This window comes from Carassius auratus, chromosome 43 (genome assembly GCF_003368295.1).
Source record: "Carassius auratus strain Wakin chromosome 43, ASM336829v1, whole genome shotgun sequence".
Taxonomy (NCBI): Eukaryota; Metazoa; Chordata; class Actinopteri; order Cypriniformes; family Cyprinidae; genus Carassius; species Carassius auratus.
Window position 1 is genome coordinate 4,370,767 of NC_039285.1, and position 20,888 is coordinate 4,391,654.

Consider the following 20,888-nt stretch of genomic DNA (forward strand, 5'->3'; position numbering starts at 1 on the left):
CGTTTAAAGACTCCGTTTGTCCATTATTTATTTCTAAAGATACACGACAATGTATAAAGGGCTCCATTACCTTCTATGTTACATTATGGCCCCGTAGAAACAGTTTTTGTAAAAAAAATAGGCTAACGATTGCGTCATAACCTCTGGACTCTCTGTCGCATTACCGTACAGACAGGAGGAGAAGCTCGCAGGCAATTAACTTAATATGGCGTACTGGCGTTACATTTTAAAATACTATACAAAATAATTAATCAGAATACTTACTCCTGCTCACTCACGACAAAGAACTCCCCGCTCAAGATGCCATCTCTGCAAGATTAACGATGGCAGTTTGCACCCACAGCCACTTAGAAGATGTACATCTGTCAGACAGGTTGCTGACGTCGTCAAGCTTCGTTTGAGTCTGCGCGTCAAAAACGGAAGTGCTAAAAAACGCTAAAAATGGGCTTCACTTGTCTCAATTGAGTTCCAATGGGGTCGCTGTGTCCATTTCTTTTACTGTCTATGAGCCTGACTTGCACCTCTCAAAAAATGTAACCGGCACATCCGGGAACGTAACTGTCAATTTCGTTACCGCCTCTTTTTAGGGGAAAATAAAATAGATTTCCCATAGACTTCCATACAAAATAGCGGCAAAAAGCAACGTCCGTACACAGCCGGCAGACGTGAATAACAAAGACATCCCAAAGACTAAACATGTCAAGTAATTATGTCCACCCTGCCTGCCACAGAGTGTGAAAGATACTTCCGCAAACTTAATTTGGTCAATTTAAAAACATGTAGGTCCCTTCATTCTCCCAGTGTCAAACTGTTACTGATTTAGATGTTCTCTATTTTAGATCAGCGGTCTCTGTTCAATTATCAGTGATCACATCATGTACAGCTTTTAACTGCATTTAAAAAACAATGACACGTGACATTAAATTAATCTACTACTATTAAAAGCTGTAGAATGTGCTGATAATTGTAAAAATGTTCATGTTTTTATTCAACCTTTTATTTAGCCTTTTTATGTTTTTAGCAATTTACAACCATTAATAAAATAAAAGTAGACTAGGCTAATAACAATAACATATATTTTTAACATTTCAGATAATTATTTTTACATAGTAGGCCTATTGGATGATTTTGCAGAATTTCTGAAGAAATGTATAAATTATAATTTATCTATCTTCTGATGTTTTTGTTAACATGTTCATAATAGCTAAATGATTATGACCTCTGTAGCCAAAGTCTATCTTTAAATTTGAGATACAGTGTTAATTTAGTTCAGGGTAGTGTGTGTGTTTGTGTGTGTGTGTGTGTGTGTGGGTATGACACAGGTATTACAAGGAGAGTGTGACTTATGAGGACATAACCCATGTTCCCATTTTTCAAAACGCTTATAAATCATACAGAATGAGTTTTTTTTTTTGAGAAAGTAAAAGTGCACAAAGTTTCCTTTGAGGGTTGGGGTAGGGTTGGATATACAGTTTGTACAGTATAAAAACCATTACGCCTAAGGGATGTCCCCACTTTTCACAAAAACAAACATGTGTGTGTGAGTGTCTCTGTGTGTGCAATAAACAACAAAACAATACAAGGGATTTCCTATTGCTAAATATTACGCAAAAAGTGCAAAAAGTTTATTTTATAAATGTATAAATTTTTTTAGGCCTAATATTATAAAGGGTAGCATCAACAAACTCAAATGATAGACTGATTACAAATATTTCTTTGAGATTTTGTCTGCAAGTCCAAAAGTACAGGAAGAACCAGGTCATAATAATCTGCATTTTGGTTACTAAATTCATTTTACAGTGTTTATATAGGTACAAAAGTTAAATCCATGGGCAACAGACAGTATTAAAATTAAAATGTAAAAAATGTTGTTATTACTGTCTTGGTGTGTCTTTTTTTCTTACACCTTTAACCCGATAATTATTCAGGAAGGGTAAGGATAGTAAAATATAGCCTAAACCTGCCCGCAGGTTGAAACTCTACAGGAATTATATTTTGTGCTTATTTTTTTGTTCGTATAAGTAGTCTCACAGAAGGCAATCATAACAATAAAACACTTATTTTATTGGTTACAATATAAATCAGTTAATGAAAAAAAAAAACTTCACTTAAACTAAGAGCTCTTTAGTCAAACTTTAATTAGAAATATTGGTGCTGCTTACTTACACCCCCTGAAATAATTCATTAAATTAGTTTTCACATCATTTGCTCATTTCATCCTGGTCTACGTTATAAACAAAAGGAAGCCAAGTACACACGTCAACGTCATTTTAAGTATTTCATTACCCTCTAATCACACAGCATTCAAACATCTTTATATTTAAGCATACATGCATTAACTTATAAGCAAGCGGTGTTGGAGGCAACACATTACAAGCAACACTAGTTAAATAATCAGATTACTTTTCTTTTAAGTAACTTGTAAAGTGACTCATTACTTTGAAATTTATAATGAAATTTTGAAATGGATTTATTTTTTTAAGCAAGTTACTTTGTGTTCCCATTTATTCACTGACATCTCCCCTGTCCCTGTGTTGAGAGCAATTGAGAGTGAGGAGCACTGGGAGGCACTTCCTTCAGCCTGAGGCTTATTAATTTTTTTTTGTTTTGTTATTAATAAACAAATAATAATGCATTATTTTAACTTTGCAAAGCAATTAAAGCAAGTAAATAATATTTCTTTAAAACAGGTAAATAGCAATATAAGTCAAAATAATATTATAAATCCTTTTCAATGTACTAATCCACCAGAAGTCTTCTTAAAGGAAACTTCACCTTGCATCCTGTAGCTCTTGAGTCACTGTTTGTTTTTCCTCAGCATTCTTTTTCCAGCAGGCTAGTTGTTTTACACGGGACATGTAAAACACAGGCCCAATGCAGGACCCAAGACTGGGAAAGGTATGCATCAGATTCAGGATTATACAGCTTGTGGGACTAATGTCTTCATCCCCATTCTTAAGTGTGAACATGATAGGAGCGGTAGCCAGTAGAGGTCCATAGATTACAGTTGAAGGGATTAGAATCAGCAAGGCGTTCTTTAGTGCTCTGTTTTTCATGGATGACCCACCTCTTCCACCAGTTTGCCCTTCACCCGGACCTTTTTTGCAGAGCACATGCACAATGCCTGTTAGACATGCCAGCATTATCAGTAAGAAAACATCAAGGGTGATTGACAAGTACAAAGCTAATTTAGGAAGCCTTTGTAGGTAGGTAATCACCGCAACACCTAAAGTGACAATCCAGATTAGAGCCGAGGAGACAACACGATACTCCCATTTATTCCCTAGTTTCATGTAGCAGACTGCATGCGCTGCGGCCAGGTAGCGCTCCACACACATACTGGTCAAGAGAAGAGGACAGCCAATCAGGTTGAGGATAGAAATGGCCTCTGAAACTGCCAGGAGCTGTCCGGAGCGTACACTCAAAGAAATGTACATATCAAGAGGGAGACTGATACAGAATATGACATTCAGCATGGCAAGATTGAGTCCCAAAACTTCAGAGGGTGATAGAGCTTTCTTGCCCCTCACTAGCAGCCATAGCAGAGCCACGTTACTTGGGAAGCTCACCACAAGAGTTAAAATTTCTATTGGTAAGCGAACATAGGTATAACCTTTATCATTGCACTTATCCACAATGGTAAGAAACAACTGACGAAAATCGCTTGAATAGCTGCTGCTGTTGTAGATCGTGTGTGTATAGGTTACATTTGATGTCCTGTTTGCCATGATGAGTGAGACCTGTAAACAATAAAGAACATTGCTGCTAGTACAAAAACATGGCAAATATTTTCTTCCTATTTTAACATATCTAAAAATGCAATTACCTGTGAGAGCAAAGCTACATTTTTAGCAGTCACTATTCCAGTCTTAAGCGTCACATAATCCTTAAAATCATTAACATGTTATTTTGGTGCCTAAAAACTTTTACTATTATTGTTGATTTGAAATCATTTGCTGCTTAATTATTTCTAGCATCAATTTCAGGATTATTTGATAAATAGAAAGATCAAAAGAACAGTACTTATTTTAAATATAAATCTTTTGTAACATTATAAATGTCTGAACATTTAATCACCTTAGATCTATTTAATGCATCCTTGCAGAGTGATTATAAATACTGTGTGTGCGTATATATGTATATATATATATATATATATATATATATATATATATATATATACACACACACACACACACACACACACTAAGAAAAGTGTATTTCATCAAAAAACATCTAAATGTTTTAATGTATATAGTGTATAGACTCACACAAATATATTTGAAATGTATAAACTATTAAAAGCGTCTAAAGTATGATGTGAATAAGCAAATAAAATAAGAAGTTACGGAACACATTGAGACATAAAAACTGACCTTTTCTTGTTAGGATATCAATTGTATTGTCCGGTGTCCTTTTTCATCTTTCTTTTCGAAAGATCTTAAATACATCAGTCCTTGTTCTGTTGTGTTCATGTAAATTAAGTACAATTATTTGAATTTCTGTGTTGGTTCACTAAACGAATGGTGTCTACCACCCAATGAAATTGAGAGAGATTGTTTTGTATTTCTTACCACATTTGTTCTGGTTTTGAAGAAAACCCATGTCGCAAATTTTACTCAAATCAACAAGGGCATCCCGACTCATTTAAGAGCACAGGAAAAAATATTGAGACAACAATTACAAATGCATTAAAGTGCAGATTTTACAGTTAGGTTACAGATGGCTTATACACACATATTTTATATATTATACATATATATATATTTTGTTTTACAACACATTATGAATATAATAGAATGAAAATGTATGGAAGTTCACCACCTTGAAGAAAATTTCTAAAGTGTGCAAATCCAAAAGGACTTGGCTCGATTGTTCAATTTTAAAATGTTCTTCCATCTTCCATTTACAATTCTATTTAAATTAGGGATCTTTAGTGCCATCAAAGATCTGACAAAAATAACCATGGTTCATCTTAAAATGGAGTATATTTACAATAGAGCAAATATTAAAAGACATCAACATTAAAAATATCAAAGCACTTCTGCCCACAACAGATGTGCAATGTTGTCTGTATTGTCTTGGACACATTCAGTGCTGCTGAAGAGAGAAATTGACTACTGGTTGCATCTGTTAGGACAAGTCTATGGGTGGGTAACAGTAAGGGCCTGTGGGGCATTGTTTTCGGGGGGTGTAGAGATTTGTATGTAAACTGGGGAGGTAGAAGAGGCGGAGGGGATTGGCTCATTTGGAACCCTCTGAAAAACAAGTGCTGGGTAGATTTGGCTGTTGGCATGGTGTGAAGTGTATGTGCTATGGGGCCTTCTCAGCAGACTCTCCTGACTCCTATGTGGAAAGGAGAAAAAAATAAAAAAACACACACACACACACACACACACACAACTTGCTATGTGCACTGTGCTAGACTAACTGAGACTTGTCACAATACTTGTATATTATTATTGCTCTCTCGTTGGTCTGATAGCTTTGACTTTGTAAATCGCTTTGGATAAAAGCCTCTGCTAAATAACTAAATGTAAACGTTTTGTGATGCACAAAAATCACAGAAACTGAATCACGGGCCTGTACCATGAAGCTGGATTAGCTGGCTAGCCAGGTAAATTTCAGGTTAGTCTGCACCAATCCTGGGTTTTAGGTACCACGTAAGTGGCTTGGCTTATAGCGGCATTCATTGTCATAGTAACTTACACTCCACGGCTTACCTGCTCTGGGGAAGGTTATGTTCTGGGTTAGAGATCTCAAAGTGAAGCTGGACCAATCAGATGTGAGAGAGGTGACACATGTCTGACAAAGTCACTCCAGTTTATCTTACTCCAAATCTCTTAACCTTTAGCAAAACCTTTAGTTATGAATCTCGCTGGGTATCTTGCGAGAAGTAAATCAAACTTGCTTTGTGTTGCAAGGCTCGTGATTGGCTGTTCACCAATGAGGTCACATTCATGTGCACACGCTCCACAAACTCAGGATCAAAGCCTGAGTTGACAAAGAAAGTTGATGAACAGCATCATGGCACCAACAAAGCCGGATTGGAGAGGTTTGGTTTTGTCAATTCGAAACTAATCCTGTAACTCTGAATTTGTTCAGCTACCATCATGGTACAGGCCCCAGATCTTACAGTATATGTTTTATGGCTTAAAACATCCTCCCACATATTACATAATATAAAAAAATGTGGTATGGTAGCGAGTGGGCTCTGGATGTGGGTTTCAATACACCTAAGGGGCCTTTATTGTGCCACGAATATAGGCAGAAGAGAGGCTATTTCTGTTGCATTCCATTTTAAAATGTAATTTATTCCTGTGATGGCAAAGCAAAATTATCAGCAGTCATTAAACTAGTCTTTAAATGTCATATAATCCTACATACACTTGGTTCCAAATTATTATGCATTTGACATAGGATTTCGGTACAATGAAGAGTCAGATTTTTGTTGGTGTTGTTTTTCACATCATTTCAGGTAACTGGTATCTATCGCAGACTGGTTTGGTCAATAGTTTGCCAGGTCTGCTTAGGTAAATGGAAACCCTACTTAAAGAGGTTGTTCCACATTATTAATCAAGGTCATAGTTCTCATGAAATATGGTGAGGAAGAAAGATCTTTCTGAAGATAAAAAGTATGAAACAATGCAATGTCTTGCAAAAGGCATCAAAACAAACAATATTTTGCTAACAGCAAATATTAAACAAACAATATTTTGCTAACTATTATTGAACCGTTAAGAGATTTGTGAGTGACTTCTGGTTGACAGAAACTTTCCTTAATAAATCTTAATCTGACCAATATCTTATGTGCTAGAAGATCTTGGTCAGATGAAGATTTATTAAGGAATTGCGAACCAAAACTCGCAAAGAGGAATCCGCACATTGGCTGTAGAAACACACGAAGACTTGTTTTAAAATAGTTTTACTCACTTACGAATGCTTCAGTACAACGGATGGTCCAGATAAATGGATTTCTGATAGTTGATGAATGGCTATCGTATTCCAATAAGACTGCAACATCAGCAACGAGGCGGTGGGTGATGATTTAGGTTGGAATATTGGGAAGGGAGATTTCAGGTCATTTTAGGGCGTCAAAATGACTTCTGCAATATATGTGGATTTCATAACGGACCATTTTCTGCTGTGGTATAAAATTAAGATTATAGTGTTCTCTGAAATAAAAGGATTTTCATGTAGGATGACGCACCATCCCATTCTGTATATAATACCATGGTGCTAAACAGTTTGAAAATGTGTTTCTACAGCCACTGTGCAGGTTTCTCGTTTGAGAGGTTTGGTTAGCAATGACTGAAACGCAGCTTTACACACAACTGCCATTCTGCATGGAGAGTATCTTGAGAGTATCTTGAGACTCAAACACCTGTCTGCTGCTCACCAGTGGCTTTTTTAAAGCTGGCATTACAATACAGTTCATTTGTTTGACAGAAACTTTCCTTAATAAATCTTCATCTGACCAAGATCTTTTGTGCTCTAAGTCACTCACAAATCTAGTGACAGTTCAATAATCTCTATTTGCTTTTTACAAAATATAGTTTGTTTTGATGCCTTTTGCAAGACATTGCATTGTTTCATACTTCTCATCTTCAGAAAGATCTTTCTTCCTCACCATATTTCATGAGAACTGTGACTTGCTTAATAATGTGCAACAACCTCTTTAAGTAGGGTTTCCATTTACCGAAGAAGACCTGGCAAACTATTGTCCAAACCAGTCCGAGATAGATACCAGTTACCTGAAATGATGTGAAAAACAACAAAGAAAAATATTACTCTGTATTGTACCGAAATCCTTTTGATATGTCACTTGCATAATAATTTGCAACACAGTGTAAATTAGTCTAATATCTGCTGCTCAAGAAACATTTCTTTAATTTTTTTAAAAGATGTTTTACGATGATTTCCTTTACCTCTCATACCCTCTGTTCTCATAGGCTCTGGTGACCTCTGAATAAACAGAACTACCAGGAGGCAGAGGTTGGTCAAGACGCTGGGACAGGCCGAAAAGTTTAGGTGGAGGGAATGCCTCCCAATCTATATGCTCTCGCTCCAACCAGGATGGGCTCCTCCGAGACCTAGAGCTCCATGTTTCCTTTCTCCTGAAAGTGAAGACAGTACCAACACAATAACATAATAATAATAATTTAATTTAACCAGGTAGTCAAGGTATATGATGTCAATTGCACTAATATTTGACAATCAGAATATGTCCAAAAATGTTGTCTTAATATTGTGTAATAACATTTTTAAATCCCACTTGGTTTAATAACTTGATATAATCCACAATAACATTTATACATTCATCTTTAAGTATAGCTATGGGGCTCCTGTATATTTAAGTGTTTTTTAATGATTTTAAAATTCAAAATATGTAATCTTTCAGGTTATTGTATTAAAATGACTAACCTGCTTCTACCCATCCGACGCTTTTCCTTCTTTTTCCTCATGCACTCTTGACAACAGCAGATGAGGAAGCACACAGTCATGACAAGAATGACCACCCCGCTCACAACAGACACCAGTAAAGCAATGCGAAGTCCCTGGTCATTTGGCCGAGGGATACCTGAAAAGTGTAGTGTTTATTTTACCAGATATGATGGCCAATTATATTTCAACTGAAAAAAGAATCCCTGTAAATATAAGGTATTTTATACTAAAACATACACTTACAGATTTTAATATCATATATTAATTTACATTTAATGGAAATGGATAAAGTTGTCTATGGAAACAATAATAAGGGGAATTAGGATGATGATAAGACCACATGGTTGCCTTACTCTCACAGACTGGCAGGTAGCTGCTCCATCGAGGGACACCCGCATGTAGGATGCATGTGATTTTCTCATGGCCAACCAGCTGGTAGCCCTCCTTACACCAGAACACCAGCATGGATCCCACAGATACCCCCGTGCCGTGCTCCACATAGTATGATCCCCGTCGTGGGGGAAGCACATAAATACACGCATGTCCTAGAGGAACACATTGACATACAGAAGTGTAGATAGATACAATGGTAGATACAGGCTTTCAATATTTTATGTTGTGTTAAACTGCGATTAAATAATAATTTGTCTCATAACACTTGGCTGAGTGTATTCAGTCATTCTGTAACAGCTTTCAAATCCAAAAAATGCATGATGATGAAACCCTCTGAGGAATGACTGCCACTGTATCTTTCCAATTCCACAATTTTTTGCATATGTTATAGATTTGTTTTCTGCCACATACATCTTGCTGTCATCACTGCAGACATCTGTCCTTTGTAGTGAGACATCTCACGCACCTTTGTATCCGGTGGTAAACCACAGTGAATTTTCATTCATGTGTACAGGTCTTCTATTTGCATAATGCTCTGAGAGTATATTTTGCTTTGTATCGGTACCAACATATCAGACTGTCTTCCCTATCCAGCTTCTTGACCATACTTTTGCTAAAATCCACCCTCCCCCCAGTTACTCCCCGCTTTTGAAATAGCAACTGATTAAATAAAGATAAGACCCTTTATCAAATATTGATTAATTCCACACAGTTCACCCATTGTGTAAGGAGAGTTTGTGTACACAAAGTGCTAAATAGTGTCCCTCCCTCTCTTCTTCCCTCTCTCTCTCTCTCTCTCTCTCTCTCTCTCTCTCTCTCTATCTATCTATCTATCTATCTATCTGTCAGTTTGTCTATGTACAGGTGCATCTCAATAAATTAGAATGTTGTGGAAAAGTTCATTTATTTCATTAATTCAACTCAAATTGTGAAACTATTAAATCAATTCAATGCACACAGACAGAAGTAGTTTAAGTCTTTGGTTCTTTTAATTGTGATGTTTTGGTTCATATTTAACAAAAACACCAATTCACAATCAACAAATTAGAATACTTCATAAGACCAATAAAAAAGCATTTTTAGTGAATTGTTGGCCTTCTGGAAAGTATGTTTATTTTCTTAACATGTACTCAATACTTGGAAGGGGCTTTTTTTGCCTTAATTACTGCCTCAATTCAGCGTGGCATGGAGGGGATCAGTTTGTGGCACTGCTAAGGTGGTCTGGAAGCCCAGGTTTCTTTGACAGTGGCCTTAAGCTCATTTGCATTTTCTGGTCTCTTGTTTCTCATTTTCCTCTTGTCATTAGCCCATAGATTCTCTGTGGGGTTCGGGTCTGGTGAGTTTGCTGGCCAGTCAAGCACATCAACACCATGGTCATTCAACCAACTTTTGGTGCTTTTGGCAATGTGGACAGGTGCCAAATCCTGCTGGAAAGTGAAATCAGCATCTTCAAAAAGCAGGTCAGCAGAAGGAAGCATGAAATGCTCAAATTTCTTGGTAAACAGGTGCAGTGAATTTTGTTTCAAAAACACAAATGGACCAACACCAGCAGATGACATTGCACCCTAAATCATCACAGACTGTGGAAACTTAACACTGGACTTCAAGCAACTTAGGCTATGAGCTTCTCCACCCTTCCTCCGGACTCATGGACCTTGGTTTCCAAATTAAATGCAAAACTTGCTCTTATCTGAAAAGAGGACTTTGGACCACTGGGCAACAGTGCAGTTCTTCTCCTCAGCCCAGGTAAGACGCCTCTGACGTTGCCTGTGGTTCAGCTAATTCTTTGACACGTCTGAGTGTGGTGGCTCTTGATGCCTTGATCCCAGCCTCAGTCCATTCCTTTTGAAGTTCACTCAAATTCTTGAAATTAGTTTGCTTGACAATTCTCATAAGGCTGCGGTTCTCTCTGTTGGTTGTGCATCTTTTTCTTCCACACTTTTTCCTTCCACTCAACTCAGGAAACCTTTTGCAGGTGTTTTGAGTTGATTAGCTGATTGCCATGTCACCATATTCTAGTTGGTTGAGATAGTGAATTGGTGAGTTCTTTTTTTAAATGTGAGCCAAAATCATCACAGTTAAAAGAACCAAAGACTTAAACTACTTAAGTCTGTGTGCACTGAATTTATTTAAAACACAATTTAGTTGAATTACTGAAATAAAGGAACTTTTCCACGACATTCTAATTTATTGAGATGCACCTGTATGTGTCTGCCTTTCTATTTATCTATCCATCTATCCATGCATCCATCCATCCATCCTCATGAGTGTCTTCAAGTGTTCACACCTGTGTTGTTGCTGCTGGGTGGATCTGTAGAGCCATTCTGATGTTTTGGCGTGCTTGATTGTGCATCAGTACTTGCATCAGAGGTGGTCATGAGCATAATGGAACTCACTGAGGCTGCTTGAGTGTTGAGAAACCATTCTTTTTTATTTCATTTTCATACATATGAATATTCTATATATAAAGTATATCAAGATATACATAAATATATATTTTCCCAGATATTTATTTCCTGAAGGTTATTTTTCAAAGCTTAAAAACGTAATGCTTTCATCAGCACCTCACATCTCACCTGTGTCATTGTTGCTGAATAAATCTGTAGGTTCAGTCGGATGTTCTGGATTGACTGGTTGCTCATCAGTCGTCGAATCAAAGGTTGGTATGAGCAGATTGGGGCTCAGTGAGGCTGCATGAATATGAGTTAATCACATAATCAGTACACACAAAGCAAGTTATTGTAGCACCACATAAAATGTATTGAAGTATTATATTTGTCTCAATGTAATAGTCTCTCTCTCTCTCTCTCTCTGTCTATGTCATCAGTTGTTCTCACCTGTGTTGTTGCTGGGTGGATCTGTAGATTCAGTCGGATGCTCTGGATTGATTGGTTGCTCATCAGTGGTTGGATCAGAGGCGGTCATGAGCAGATTGGGGTTCACTGAGGCTCCGTGAGTGTGGGGAAACCACACCGTCAGTCCACACACAACCCACATCAAGGACAATGCGGATGTCATGATCAAAGGCCCCCAGGGGCCGCAAGATAAGGATCAAAACAGCAGATATGTCCTGAGCTGATCACAGTACTCTGCGTAGCTAGTTAAACATCGCTGATTATAATCCATTCATAGTGCCACATGAAGGAATCTCAGAAATAGCTCCTTTCACTAGAAGTGTCATTGAATATCCAAACTCATCCAAGCATAGTGCATCCAGGCTAATGCCCATAGCTTCAAAAAATGGCAGATTCTTCTCCGTTTCTCCTGCTGTATTAAGTGTAGGTTTCCCTGTGTATGTACACAGCATCTGCTCTGCCTGTCTGCTTACTGCTGCTGTTATCCTACAGCATACAGTGAGGCAGTCAAGGCTCTTACATAACATGAAGTGCACGTGTGGATGTAATTTTGTGCACTCTTAATCTCCTCTCTCCAGTACCTCGTCCACACTCTCTCTTTCCCTCTCGGGACAGTCAAGGGTGAATCAGGGCATGTGGCTCTGTGTATGTGAGCCTCTGTCCCATATCTGCAGAGAGTGAAAACAGAGCCACAATTTGCAGGCACACTGAATTATATATTTATATAATCAAATCAGCATGTTGACTTATAATGCGTTTTCTTGTGCACCTCAAAACATAATAAACGTGTGTGTATAAACTGAGTGTGTTGCAGCAGATGGTGTTTAAAGATGCACATAGACCCAACACCAGTACAGTTGAATGAATTCTGTTCACTTGGATGAGCACAGTGGGTTTCAATCTCAGTGCAGAGAGCCTGTTAGACTGCGTGGGAAGTGTAAGAAGGATGCTATTGGGAGGTTTCCTCACTGGATAGCACTGAAACCTTGGTAACAGTGTCAAGATATATATTAAAGTCCATGCATTCAGTGCTTGCACTTCCTCTTTTGTTTTGTTTGCCCATTTATGGCTTTCTTCCTGTAGAATGCCTTATGAATGTTTGATAAACCACAGAGCCGTCACAGGATGGATCTGTTCCCAGAGATACAATAAAATAACAACAGCTTTTTTCAGCTGCATTCAGTGCGTTTACTTTTTTTTTTTTTTTTTTTGAGAATGGGAACATTGATTTGTTGTTATTGTGAATATTATTTATTCGTGAATATTAACAGGGCAGAGTAATAATTGTGATTACTACTTTTAGCAATTAGCAGATCTTTCCATAACTAACATTCACAAACATCAGACACACACACACACACACACGGTTTCTTTATATTTTTGGACAGGTTTTTTTTTTTTAAAGTCCCGCTCATTGTCATAAACAAAAGGCATATTTACACAGCCGAGTTAAGGCTGCTCTGTACCTTACTAAAATTATGTGTAAAGATGTAATGCATAAAGGCCAGACTAAATTAAGCCTGCTCTAACCCACCTCAGACCTTATAGGCTAAGCATACAGTTGTATCCATGTAAATGCATTTATGCCAGCTCTGAGCAGCATCAGACAGCCTGCATGAAAACATCTAGGAATGCCAGAAGTGCTTCTGTGCAATCTCGGTGGTGTAAATTTAGTAATAGACAACTGGTCAGAAATATCGCGAATGGCCATAAAAAGTCACATGACGGAAACAGATGAATAGAAGATGATTTTTTTTTTAAAGGTATAAATACTTTTACATTTTTAGATGAATAGAAGATGATTTTTTTTTAAAGGTATAAATACTTTTACATTTTTTAAACAGTAGACTGTCGTATTGAACATCTTGACAGTTGAAATGTTAGAAAAAAAGTGACGTGACATTCAGACAAGTATGGTGACCCTTACTCAGAATTTGTGCTCTGCATTTAACCCCTCCAAAGTGCACAGTAGTGAACTCACACCCGGAGTGGGCAGCCATTTATGCTTCGGTGCCCAAGGGAGCAGTTGGGGGTTCAGTGCTTTGCTCAAGAACACCTCAGTCATGGTATTGCCAGTCGAGATTCAAACCCACAACCTTAGGGCTAAGAGTCAAACTCCCTAACCACTATGCCACGACTTCCCCGAAAGCAACATAATATACTTTTCTAATATATATGTATTATCAATATTAGTAGATTTAAAATGTATTTTTAGCCCTGGACAAAATACTTCATTTCCCAGCAACCCGTGGGAAAGGAAGAAATGAATTTCAACTTTCAATTTATCTTAGCCTCACTCGTCCATCACTAACATACAGAAGCAACAGTTTGGAAATATTTGTCTGAATGCGACGACCAGTTTATAGAGTTCAAAGAGCAAACAATGGACATTCAGGGTGTAACTGGAGGGTAAGTTTTGCATTGTGGGTTTTAAATGGCAGACGAGGGCGTATGTTCGTAGTTTTGGCATACATGCGTTTAAATCTTTGGCGAAAATTCAATTGTAGTGCAGTCCAAGACGCTTGTGTTGATGGCCAAAGAATCCTGGTTAGACTCTTCCCTGCGCCGTTCATCTAAACTTGGGCAGGAGGTGTTGAAAAAAGCAAAGAGACAATCTGTTAGCTGCTCAAGTACAATACCAAGTTCATCACCCGTGTTCAACCACAATGAAATAAACTCAGAGGTGTGTAGACTCAGTTGGTATTGCTTTGATCACTAAAAGTGATGTCCACGAGACTAATGCTTTGATTTTTCTTCCCCCGTGTTACAGAGTGAAATTTTCCATTCAGAATTGGACCATGCTTTTTCAAAAATAGTTGAGTACATGTCAGAAACCACCAGACAATGCAAGGTGAAAATGTTTTGTTCATTAACTTGCACTTTGAGATTTGAATGAGAAAAAAATCTGTTATCTCTTTGACAGAAGTTTTATGAGACTATGCACCTTGCTCAGCCCAGAGAGCGAGAACACATCTGTCGCTACCATTCCCAGCAGATGTTGAGGACCGCAGACCAGAAACAGAATGCTAGTGCAGCCATCAGATGAGACACTGTAAGTACTGAACTTGACAAAAATATATGCCATACTTTTTTGCCATTATAGGGATTTCCACACTTGAAATAGTTAACCCTGGGTCATTCTAAACCTCAGTTAGATGGAATACTGGGTTATCTTGCTTCACGTTTCACACTGCTCAAAATTTATTTGGGGTTAAAAATTAATCCTGGGTATTCGTATGCTGACATTTCAAACTGTACATTTCTAAACCAGGTGTTGATGTTCTTTGCATATTTGAAGAGTCTGTGTCATTGCTTGGACGCATGCAGTCTGTTTACATAAAACCATACATAGGCTGTTGCAATTGCTATCAAGTTTTTCAGTGACTGTCCAAAGCACATGAATATGAGCCGGGTGATCAGGTGTCTGTTGCTAATTATCTAGTTGTAACATTCTAACACCACATTGCTTCACACTGGACATGTTTGGTTAATGGTGCAACAGTGCTCCAGTGAAGAGTTTCATAACCTGGGTAAAAAGCAGTTCTAACTCTGCTTCCACAGTACAAGTGGGAAATGTTCCATTACCCAGTTTTAAAAGCTGACGATAAATTGGGGTCACAGTGTGAAATGTCATATTTTGTATGAACTTAACGTATAAGCATAGTAAATCATGTTGGTTTTGAGCATAGAGGAACTATATTTAACCAGGCCATATTTACAAAGTTTATTCTGCAAATCCACTCTTTTGGTTCATCTACATATTTGTTTGAAGGGGTCATCAGAACCAGAGGATTTCTTCATTGAAGTGTCTCCAGGCACCTATTCCATCACAGCAGCAATGCAGGACACAAAGTCACAGACGAAAACTGTCCACATCTATGCAGAAGAAAGCATGAGTCTTACATTCAAACTCGGAACCTCACCTGTATATTATTATATCTAAAATAAAGTGACTTAATTGAGGACTTGCACAATTGTAAATGCACTGACTTTTTTTTTTTTGAGTATTCATAAGTGTTATTGTTTAATATTCAGGAATATTTATATATTTGGGGGTGGAGGGTGGGGTGGAGGGAATCAGCAAAAGCTCACTGGCGATACTCAGAACACTTTGGCTGTGGAACTATCAGTTTAGTTGGCCTTGTGCTGATCCAAATATTTCCCTCATATTAACTCTTCTTTTTGGTGAATCAGGAACCAGCTTAAATAAAGAGCTGTGATTGGTCATCATAGTGTTATCTGTAGAGCTCCCAGAATTCCCAGTGTCCCTAGGCCAAGAATGGCTGACATTTGGAGACGGGACTGCTCTTCCTGAAATACCAAGAACACTCAGTGAGTCAGTACAAAATTATTTTAAGACAAAGGTTTCTTTTGTTTTTTTTTTGGCACTTGAATTTAGACCAAATAATTCTAAATTGTTTAGTTCATCTGCACATTTTCGTACCATGTACAGTACACTACTGTTCAAAAGTTTGTGGTCAGTATGATTATGATCAGATGATTATGATTTTTTATCATTATTTAAAAAAAAAACAGTTCTGATTTGGTGTTCATAAAAGTCTTGATAAAATACTTTGATACTTTTTTCAGGACTAAGAACAGCATTTATTTGAAATAGGAATATTTTGCAACATTGTGTCTTAACTGTAACTTTTAAACAATTTAATGCATCCCTTCCGAATTAAAATATTTATTTCTTTCAACAAACAAAAACATGCTGACCCCAAACATTTTATATATGGTAAAAAAAAAACTGTCAGTTCATTAAGTGTTGTTTTTTTTTAATTATTATTATATTTGTCCATTTTGACAGCTATATTGTAAATATTTTGTCATTACCTGGTTTCTTGTGCTGTGGTTCTGAAGATCCCCTTTTCCAGTATCTCCAGGCCAGTCTGGTCTCAGGTTGAGCGTATGGCTTTCTCAGGCAGGAAATGTCTGTGTTTATTGATCGGTTCACAAGTTCTGACCTTGAAGGCCTGTGTTTCTCAGCTGCATTATCCTCCTCATTCTCATCTGAGTCAGAGGCTGATGATGAAGAACACGAAGGCACTTGTGTCTGTTGAGAGCTCTGTAGTTCTTTCAGTTGGAGATCTAATTTGCTCTTCAGCTCATCTCTCCTTTGGTTATTCAGTAGTGGAGATGGCATGAACACTGGCCAGCATCTCTTGACTGGACAGTGGCATGGAGGGATGGAGGGCAGACTGTGGTGGTTGCATTGGTGACATGGCAAATCAAAACAATTCATGGTGCCGCAGTGGGAAACCCTGTAGCAACATGGCCGAGATGAATAATGATGGAGGTCTTTGATAATTTGCTCATGATGAGAGGCTGGAATCCATACTGACAGCTGTTTGGGAACATGAATTGTCATCCCATTCCAGAAGAGAACCTGGAGTCCCAAAAGACCTTCGTCACCTTTAATGAGACAACAGATTTGAGCCAATTCTCCTAGGTTTATTCATTTCCGCCTATCACTCATATGATGCTCAAAAAGTATTGGTTCAAAATCTGTATATACATCTTACTTTTAAGTGGATCTCTTGGCTCCATACCAGAGATGACTCTTCCAGGCCCATATCGTCTCATGTCTGGCTCCCACGGTGCCAGAACAGTGTCTCCTGGTACAATACTGTGCCTATGTGCACTGGCTAGACTGACCATATCAGGCTGGCAAATTGGTTGAATTGTATTTAATGTGTCCATGAATGTATTTCCTTTAGGTCCAAACTTATCAAACTCCACCGTGTAAAGATTTCCTCTGCCCTGGAGACAGACAAGAATTTTTTTTAATGTTTAATAAATTGTGATCTGGATAAAAAAAAAATTACAAAAAATCAGTATTATTTGGAATTTGAAGTGCTGACTATATTTAAAGAAACACTTTCTAAAAATTAGGTCAGTATTTTTATTATTTTTATTTTTAATTTTTATAAAAACATTTTTAAAGAATTTTTTTTAGGAAGAATGTATTAAAGTTAAGACATTTTTAATGCTACAAAAGTTTTTATATCAAGTTAAAGTTGTTCTTATGACCTTGCCATTCATTTAAGAAATAAAATCCTAAATATATATATATATATATATATATATATATATATATATATATATATCAGTTTCCACAAAAATAAGCGTTTTCAATAATAATAATAAATGTTTCTTGAATCTCAAATCAATGTAGGTAATAGCTGCTGAAAATTCAACTTTGCCACCACAGGAATAAATTACATATTAAATTAGATTCTTTTTTTTTTTTTATGAAATAACATTTGACAGCATTACTGTTTTTACATTATTATATATATATTTTTTATCAAATAAATTCAACCTTGCTGACAATAAAAGGCTTTTTATAGAAACAAACCAACAGACCCCCCTATTGACCAGGAGTGTTCATGATAATGTTCTTTATATTTATGGTACCTGATGTATGATTGTCCCCATGTAGTAAAACCCATCTATCTCTCTTCTGGCTAACACACGACAGCCAGGAAAAAGCTCAGCACCTCGCATTACCCTTGCAGATACACATGAAACTGTACTAAAAGGATTCATAGGGGAACACCTGCAAAGATATAAATCCACAATGTAATCAGTTCTTGCCTTTTGTCTTACTTACTCTCTTTCCAATAAAAAAAAAAAAAAAAAAAAAAAACTTACCAGTATGGTAAGGAACAGACACTTGTGAAGTTGTAGATTGGGACCTGATTGAAGTCCACTGAATTGCACGGGTCCTCAGAGTATGATGGCTTTTGAATCAAGTCATCCGTTGAATACAGCAAACTGACCTGTTCGTTTAAAAACATTACATTTTCAAATAAATGAATCTGATTAACAAAGGATAAACCTTATAAGTGGTGGACACCATACAAACACTCAATATCTCACCTGGTCCACGTTGCCAGCTGAGTTGAGCGTCATGACGTAACAGCTTCCTCTAGTGGTGGAGGTGATGCACTGCAAGAAGTCTGATATGTCCGTGTTCATGGGAGTCTTGTCAGAGATGTAAAATGTATTCACGGGGCGCGTCACCAGGGTTGATAATGAAGCTAGACATTGTGATGGGTTGTCTGGGAGACCGGTGGTCACCAAGTGGACAGAATGACAGACAGGGTCAGAGAAAGCTAAGGCCAGTGCTGAGTGGAGGTCTCTGCCAGGACTTGTCTGTAATGTGTGGATCCAGCTCAGTGCTTCATAGACTACATCAGGGGTGCAGGGCATCATGTGAGAAGACCACGGTGTTGACTAGTAAAATATAAGTCAAGTCAACTTTATGTGTATAGCGTATGATACAATACAGATTGTGTCAAAGAAGCTTTACAGTGTCAAACAGGAGAATAGTTTGCCAGTAATGCAAGTAATTAAATAATATAAACCTAATCCTGCAATGGACCGACAATCTGTCCAGGGTTTATATTTGATTAAAAAAAATTAATAAACCAAACATGTAGCATCATCTATATTGGAGACTATAATACTGCATTGTCCAATACCGGAACGTGAGACATTAAAAATGTATACATATAAAATGATTCATTGTAAATTTACCTTGTATGAAAAGCTGATAATGTTGAAGAGCTTGTCTCTTAGTGAAGCTTTAGTAATCAAGGTTTGTATGATGAGATTCTTCACTGGTCCCAAAAAGCCATTTATTCCCACAGAGGAGTCCAGAACGAAGGTGATATTTCTGCCTTTACCCACGAACAAGGGAAGGACACTTTGGCTGTGAGATACCTGAGGACTTGATGACATTATCAAGTCTGACAGAATTATCTGCAACACAGTAGAATTTTCTCATTCACAGCTGAATTAAGGACCGATCCGACTAACTTCTGGTAACACAAATAGCCTAGCTTTTTTCAATTTTTCATATAGAACGCAAATGTAAAAATTAAAATACAAATAAAACAAACACACAAAAAAGTGTTCATACCGTTCTTGTTTCCCAAAACACAGTTTTGTACGGTCTCTAGTAATGACCTGCTGAACAATGATTCCTGTCTCTACTGTGTACTGTTGCCATAGTGAGCCACTGTCCATCTAGTGACATCTGATGTGTATGGAAACAGGTTTTAAAGGGATAGTTCACACAAAAATTAAAATCTGTCATAATTTACTCACCGTCAAGTTATTCCAAACCTGTATGAATTTCTTTCTTCTGCTGAACACAAAAGAACATTTTTTTGAAGAATGAACCACTCTACAGGCATTAATTTTATTAAGGCTCTTGAAATGACTTGTGCCATTTATTTATAATTCAGCATTCTGAAAGTAGGATTATTTTGTGTTCTAGAAGCAATAGTAAAAGGAAGGGATAAAACTTTTAGAAATGTTGTTTGACAAGAAATGCCATTGAATGTTATCCTGCACCATAAAGGGAAACCTGAACCTGATTCTTGAACCTGAGTGCAATGACGTCCATCCTGTCACAGACTCTCAGTCCTAAAAGAGATTTATATACTGTCATCTCCTCTTCCGCTGAAGCAGAAGTGAGGAGGATGACATTGAAGTGAGAAAAGCTGATGCAAATACATGTTTTCGAAAAAGGACCCAACAGATTAAGAAATATTGCAAATGCAGAAAATCTCAAGAAAACTGAAATAATCATTCCTTCATTTGCAAGTCGCCTGCAAAAATGGACTTGCAATGGAATGCACACTTATTTTTCTATGGTATATATGCTATGCTATGGACTGTTGTAGTCTTTAGGATCTTATGGCATAAATATCACATAATAAAACGAAATCAAAATAAGCATAGCATAATAATTTTTATTCTTCTGGTTTAATCATTTTTTATAATTCTTTAGAATTTCAAACAGAGCACTCCATATTCTCCTTCAGACAAAAGTAAAGGCAAAGCCTTTCTACTGCACTGCATTGCCCAAGCATCCTCGCTCCAGCTATGACATAATACAATTCAAAATGGCTACCAAGCCTTCTGTGACACACTGTAAAAACGGCTGTTATAAATACAATAAAACCACTGGGCATTTCATTACTTTCGAAGAAATGCAAACAAAACCCGGCGCATCCATCCGCCAAATTAATTTGTCACGGGTAGACATTACTGTAGTAGATTTGCTTATTCACGCTTGAACAATACACACAGCAGACCCGAATGGCGTCCCTAAGGTGCCCCTGAACGAGAATTTCTGACAGCGCAAATTCGCATGAACGGGCGTTCAGCCAATGG

At 37.4% G+C, this 20,888-nt stretch overlaps 2 protein-coding genes and 1 long non-coding RNA gene across 5 annotated transcripts; 1 reads left to right on the plus strand and 2 right to left on the minus strand.

The window, feature by feature from the left end:
- Positions 1-4,314: 4,314 nt before the first annotated feature.
- LOC113061502 (sushi domain-containing protein 3-like) lies at positions 4,315-12,294 on the minus strand. 2 transcript variants are annotated; one of them, XM_026230657.1, is made up of 7 exons: positions 11,676-12,294; positions 11,415-11,528; positions 11,126-11,239; positions 8,799-8,990; positions 8,425-8,581; positions 7,929-8,117; positions 4,315-5,346 (listed from the first exon to the last, which is right to left on the minus strand). In XM_026230657.1, exons 1-7 carry the CDS (start codon positions 11,854-11,856, stop codon positions 5,145-5,147), a joined length of 1,149 nt encoding a protein of 382 aa, XP_026086442.1. In that variant the 5' UTR covers positions 11,857-12,294; the 3' UTR covers positions 4,315-5,144. The 2 variants fall into 2 exon arrangements, with proteins under 2 accessions (XP_026086442.1, XP_026086441.1); XM_026230656.1 differs by having other exon boundaries at positions 11,126-11,242; positions 11,676-12,293.
- Positions 12,295-13,356: 1,062 nt separating this feature from the next.
- Positions 13,357-15,656, plus strand: LOC113061506 (uncharacterized). Its single transcript, XR_003278375.1, has 2 exons — positions 13,357-14,376; positions 14,464-15,656. It is a non-coding gene; the product is annotated as an uncharacterized LOC113061506 (long non-coding RNA).
- On the minus strand, positions 14,894-20,815 carry LOC113061505 (uncharacterized). Of its 2 annotated transcripts, XM_026230662.1 has the most exons (10): positions 20,695-20,815; positions 19,815-19,854; positions 19,627-19,743; positions 19,242-19,466; positions 18,582-18,938; positions 18,354-18,481; positions 18,117-18,258; positions 17,222-17,459; positions 16,533-17,111; positions 14,895-16,004 (listed from the first exon to the last, which is right to left on the minus strand). In XM_026230662.1, the coding sequence occupies exons 4-10, from the start codon at positions 19,443-19,445 to the stop codon at positions 15,820-15,822; spliced, it is 1,833 nt and encodes a 610-aa protein (XP_026086447.1). In that variant the 5' UTR covers positions 19,446-19,466; positions 19,627-19,743; positions 19,815-19,854; positions 20,695-20,815; the 3' UTR covers positions 14,895-15,819. The 2 variants fall into 2 exon arrangements, with proteins under 2 accessions (XP_026086448.1, XP_026086447.1); XM_026230663.1 differs by lacking the exon at positions 20,695-20,815 and having other exon boundaries at positions 14,894-15,569; positions 15,786-16,004; positions 19,627-20,358.
- Between the last annotated feature and the right edge of the window lie 73 nt (positions 20,816-20,888).

What these genes read in the sequence shown, in the direction of transcription:
- LOC113061505 (XM_026230663.1), bottom strand. Translation starts at nt 19,445, where the DNA reads ATGTCATCAAGTCCTCAGGTATCTCACAGCCAAAGTGTCCTTCCCTTG. An exon ending in GTCTGTTCCTTACCATACTG is followed by an intron (nt 18,259 to 18,353) that starts GTAAGTTTTTTT and finishes ATATCTTTGCAG; the next exon opens with GTGTTCCCCTATGAATCCTT. An exon ending in GCCAAGAGATCCACTTAAAA is followed by an intron (nt 17,112 to 17,221) that starts GTAAGATGTATA and finishes GTCTCATTAAAG; the next exon opens with GTGACGAAGGTCTTTTGGGA.
- LOC113061502 (XM_026230656.1), bottom strand. Translation starts at nt 11,856, where the DNA reads ATGACATCCGCATTGTCCTTGATGTGGGTTGTGTGTGGACTGACGGTG. An exon ending in TCCACCCAGCAACAACACAG is followed by an intron (nt 11,529 to 11,675) that starts GTGAGAACAACT and finishes ATATTCATGCAG; the next exon opens with CCTCACTGAGCCCCAATCTG. An exon ending in CTACCTGCCAGTCTGTGAGA is followed by an intron (nt 8,582 to 8,798) that starts GTAAGGCAACCA and finishes TACACTTTTCAG; the next exon opens with GTATCCCTCGGCCAAATGAC.